The sequence below is a fragment of the Engraulis encrasicolus genome, chromosome 18 (genome assembly GCF_034702125.1).
Source record: "Engraulis encrasicolus isolate BLACKSEA-1 chromosome 18, IST_EnEncr_1.0, whole genome shotgun sequence".
Lineage (NCBI taxonomy): Eukaryota > Metazoa > Chordata > Actinopteri > Clupeiformes > Engraulidae > Engraulis > Engraulis encrasicolus.
The window spans coordinates 17,706,431-17,711,417 of record NC_085874.1 but is presented as its reverse complement, the minus strand read 5'-3'; the positions used below and the strand labels follow the sequence as shown (position 1 = coordinate 17,711,417).

Sequence of the window (4,987 nt, the reverse complement as noted above, 5' to 3'; positions counted from 1 at the left end):
AAGAGTGTGTCTACTCTATTCGGATGTTTTGGTGCAGGTAGTAAAAACTACACTTTCTAATTATGACTATTAGGCTGTCAGATGTATTTGAGTTATATTTGCTATGATAAGTTTTTAAAACAATCCGTTGTCCGACTACAATTAGGTATAACCTCTCTGACGCAGCCTGCTTGTCTGTGTTGTTGGGCGCGTTGAAGCGGCTCTGGAAGCGGCATTGACAGAGAGGCTGAACTAGAGTTCTCAACGGGCCTGAAAATGTCAACCCGACCCTACCCGGCCCGTGGCTTTTAAAGCCCGAGCCCGATGTTACCCGACACATCACTAGAATTATATAACCGAACCCGGCCCGAGGCCCGAAGTCGGGGGTCGAGTTTCCCCACGTTATCCTATGGAGAATGACGGGTTGTGGTGGGTCTTTAAGGGCACTTATGTGCAGTAAATTGCATAACCCACTTAAAAACCTAGGGAAAAGATATTTAATATGAAATGGGGAAACGTTCTTGCTATTTAAGCAGAATCATCCACAGCGCGATTTCAATAACCGCCTCTTCACGGCAACAACAATCTATCCACCTTTTGTTTTGACTTCTAAATGTAGGCTTACTACATTTCCACCCCGTGTATCTGATTAAATGTAGGCTACGTGAAGTTGCCCCTCCCTCCTTGTTTGTTCATATGCGTGGATGAGATGGAAAGCCTGGCTGTGCCAAACATTGTTTAAAAGTTTCATAAAATTTTGGTCGGCACACAAGGTTTTGGACATACTAATTTCTAGTGGCACCTGGGCTACGGTTGGTGCATTGATCAGCCATGTAGCAAAAAAGACAGATAACCTAGGTGAGAGGATGAGATCTTCCTCGGCCGGCGAGCGCTCCGCATGTGTGTGCGCCCCAAGACCCGACAGTTACTTAAAAGTCAATTTGAGCACGAAAACAGCAAAGACAAGGTGATATTTCATTCAAACAGGGCCTACACGCTCCAAATAAAACATTTGCTGAGGGGATTTTCAACCAGACCGCAGCGCGAGCAGACAGTCAGTGTGAAAAGCCAAGTCTACCGGCACCTTCGCTGCCGCTCGCTTACCATCGGTGCACGAGCCATTTAAATAGTGAAGTGGCATATCGCAACAGCACATGCGGATTAGCCAAATTATATGCAACAAAGTCGCCAACAAAGCGTGGATTTAACGTTTAATACGCATATGCCAACGTTGTGTGAATACGTGGAAAGGATAACCTAATTGGAAAGCCACTGTCCTTTCTAGTATAGCCTATGTAGAAGACCGCTTCGGTTTCGTTTCACCTCATGGGGAAAACATAATTTCCATGCACTGCATTTGCTGAGACTACTAAGCAATAAAGTTAGCGATCAAACTAAAAGTATTGGTTGTTGTAATTACAGCATTTAATATGCTAGGCCTACTATGGCTGTTGTTTAAAATAGTCATTGGATTGCCAACCGTCCCTTGTATTAAGAAACAAAAGTATGGTTCCATGAGCTGACATGGGACTCAATATCGTTAAAATTGCATCTAAGAACTTTTTTCCCGTTTTTATTAGTTTGCGTAATTGTAGCCAATGTAGTTTTTCTGTGCGTTCCGGGACCTCTTTCCAACTCATCATCGCTGTGATGTGATGTTTGTTTTGCGTTCTGGTACCTTGTGATTTAGCCTACAAATTAAGCACTGCGCAAGGTTGCATGCAGCAGCCTGCCAGACCTTCGTTACGCAGGCCTACATAGGCCTATATTTAGATAGATAGATTCTAGGTCTTTACTAACCCATCAAGGGGAAATTCGCCCTGATTCACGGTAAACAGCAGAACTGTTTTTTTTTTTTTTTACTGGGCGGAAAAGATTGAGCCCGCGGACCGAACCGACCCGAGCCATATGCTTATATTTTCGACCCGAACCCGGCCCGAACCCAAAGGGCCCGTCGGGTTTTTCGGGCTCACCCGACCCGTTGAGAACTCTAGGCTGAACTAAAACTGAAATTTGATCCGCCCGCCCCTCTCCACTATTTGCTCTCCAAACTTATCGTAGCGAATCATGCGTACAGCCAGCGTCGAGGCACTACCGCGACAGCATGATACTGGTTGTCAGTGGCAGCGGAGCTCACTGTTGTGTAGTGAGATAACTTGTTTTCCATTCTGCGGTGTTGGTAGCTGAGTTTCTTTAATCCATTGCATTGTTAGTCTTAAAAGTAGTAAAGAGCGGGAGAAGCGATGGAACCTGTTACAAAGTGGTCCACCACGCAAGTTGTCGATTGGATGAGAGGTAAGAAATGATGCATAGACTTTACATACAGCAACCAATATAATACAGTTTAGTGCGCAATATTTATAGTGGTTTATTTGTTGATGTAATATAGTCTACAAATGGGTTGCTCTGCTGCTACTCTGTGTTGTCCGAGTTATTGGTGAGTTTTGTAGCCTATTGAGATAGCAAAGCCATTGCTATAATCTTTAACTTTTTCTCTACATCATATTTTAATTGTCAATCTCCTTATCCTAGTCTTTGGGCTCTAAACTACAGCATCAGGTGGTTGTTATATAGGCTATAGGCCTAGAAGTACATTCTAGTTCAAAACAAAGTCGAATTCTTTTACCTGGTGTTATAATCCTTATGTTTGCACATCATGAAAGCAATAGGCTAACTCGTGAGAAGTGTGGACTTGAAACTCAAGGTAATTATTTTAATACGCTTTGGGAAATCTCGGATTTAGCGTTAATTAATGGCACGCTTTGGATGGAATTGTGTTTACTGTGAGTGTGAGAAGTCCGCACGTGCATAGTGTTGGCTGTGGGACAGACCATGGTGGTCGAAAGTTGACGAACTTTTTTTTTAACGGTTCCTTTTCCTTTAGTTAGATGTTTATGCTTCTCCATGCGTGTTCATTTTGTTTGAAAGTTATGTTTGGTTAGTTTCACCTTATCAATATACAGTGAGTAGTGGTTGGATTCACCTCCTCCAAGCCACCTTTAAGTGTATCACAGGCATAGATAATCTCATGAACCACCCCCATGGAGGTTTAAAAGACCCCCTTCTCCCTGTTCCTCACTCAAAAGAAAACCACTGAATAGAAAGACCGAATTGCATTCTTTTTGTTTAGTTTGTTTTGTTTGCTTGTTTTGTTTGAACAGGTCAAGAACTGAGTGCATCAGAGCTGTGCAGAAATGGCAGGATTGTTTTTTTTAAAATACATATCTAGGCTACGCTATATTTTATTTGATCTACATAATGGAGCGATGTCTGATGTGAGAGGAGATTGATTTACCCGTGTGAATAGTTTTCAATTTATGTTTGCGCTACATCAGGACTTCATGAGAAATGCCCACTGTGTCAACCCTAAGAAAGAAAAGATTCATAACCCATCATCTTCAGCACAGCTGTTGGTTGTTGTGCCCCACATCTTATTATGCGACTCCCTTGCATTACTAATGGGCCTAAACCTCCACTTCCTTGCCATGCATCTTAGCCCTATCCTGGCTCCTCTGCCCAAAGATAATGGCAATCAGGCATGCTTGACCTAGCAATGCTTCAGCGCATTAATGCAAGTTGAATGTTAAACGGCTGCTGCTGTTTCTGCTGATATGCTGGACAATGAAGTTGCAGTAGAGGCGAGTTATGGCCCTTTGTAGGAAATGTTTTTGTAGGGGGTTGACATGGAGGTAGCCTGCTAAACAAGGATCTTGTACTACTACTACTTCTGCTCGTACTGAGTTTCTTTCTGAGTGCTTTCGGCATGGTTGGCATGGTTGTAAGAGCTTCACGGGACTAATCAGCGAATAGAAGACGTTCTCGTGTCGATTACACCGGCTATGTGTGTGCCACCAGAGAGAACATGGCACACAATGTTAACGCCATGGCTCACAAACCATCTCTCTGGTTGCTGATTGGCCCGGCTAAGATTCTTAGCGAGTCGGCCATGTCAATCGAACGCTCTGCCCATCATCCGTCAGACCAAACCCCAGGCATAATGTTACAAGACTGACATGTTATGCGTGTAAACAAGCCAAGGTACCCAAGTGGTATGTGCGGGCCACGTGCAGACCCAAGGGTCATGGCCTCCCTCAGGACACGACCTCCTGACCCCCCTCCAGCTCTTTCCATCTCTTAATTAGACAAAAATGGATCTTTGAATGGGCCTAAACAGGCCTCTGTCTGTCATCATCATCAGCTCTATACCGATTTCATGGTCTGAATAGACTGGCTGTAGTGGCCGACGGCCTGCCGAGTGGTCTGACTGTTTAAGGCCTGCAGTGTGTAGTGTGGCTGAAGGGACATTGTCTCTGTGACCGTCTAAGCCGCCGCCGCCGCCACCACTGGCTGGTCGGCACCCCATAGTAATCCGCCTCTTTTGTGCTGAGGGCCGGGGGGACAATGGATGGAGGGTCATGAAACTGTGGCGGGTCGGCTGCCCGGCCGCCCGGCTGACCACACACAATGGGAGGGGGGTTAGTATTGCCCCGACGGCTGCCAGAAGGCTCGGCGGGCGGAGCAGTTCAGGGGTGTGTTTCTCGAAACCGTAGTTGTTAACTGTGTTACGTACTTTGTTGTTTCCAATGCAATTTCCCACTGACAACGACCCAAATTGCTAGCTGGCTAACAACTACACTTTTGAGAAACACACCCCAGTACGGCACAGCACAGCACGGGCTCAAAGAGCTCCACGGGTCACGCACCCCCAGCAGTCCTCTAAAAACAAGACAGAAACCCTCATACACATGCCACCACCCATACCAGCCTTATCACAGACAAAAGTGATGAGTTACATAGAAGTGTGGTGCACTGGGTTTTCCAAACAAGACAGAAAGCCATGACAGACAGACAGACAGACAGACATGCCATGCCCAGATAAAAAGTGACGAGCTATCAAAAACTGATGTGAAATCTACACATCTTATCTCAAAACACAAAAGGGAGGGGTCATCAATTGGAGAATAATTAAAGTACCGTGAGTTTCATTGCAGAACTCAGTATTGCATGC

The 4,987-nt window shown here is 45.2% G+C and overlaps 1 protein-coding gene across 1 annotated transcript in view; it reads left to right on the top strand.

Moving 5' to 3' along the window:
• Positions 1 to 2,062: 2,062 nt before the first annotated feature.
• LOC134468803 (connector enhancer of kinase suppressor of ras 3-like) overlaps positions 2,063 to 4,987 on the top strand; it is a 72,372-nt gene continuing 69,447 nt past the window's right edge. The window contains exon 1 of the mRNA XM_063222677.1: positions 2,063 to 2,274. Within this exon, the coding sequence (XP_063078747.1) occupies positions 2,223 to 2,274 (52 nt within the window). The 5' untranslated portion in view covers positions 2,063 to 2,222. The remainder of the gene's footprint in view (positions 2,275 to 4,987) is intronic.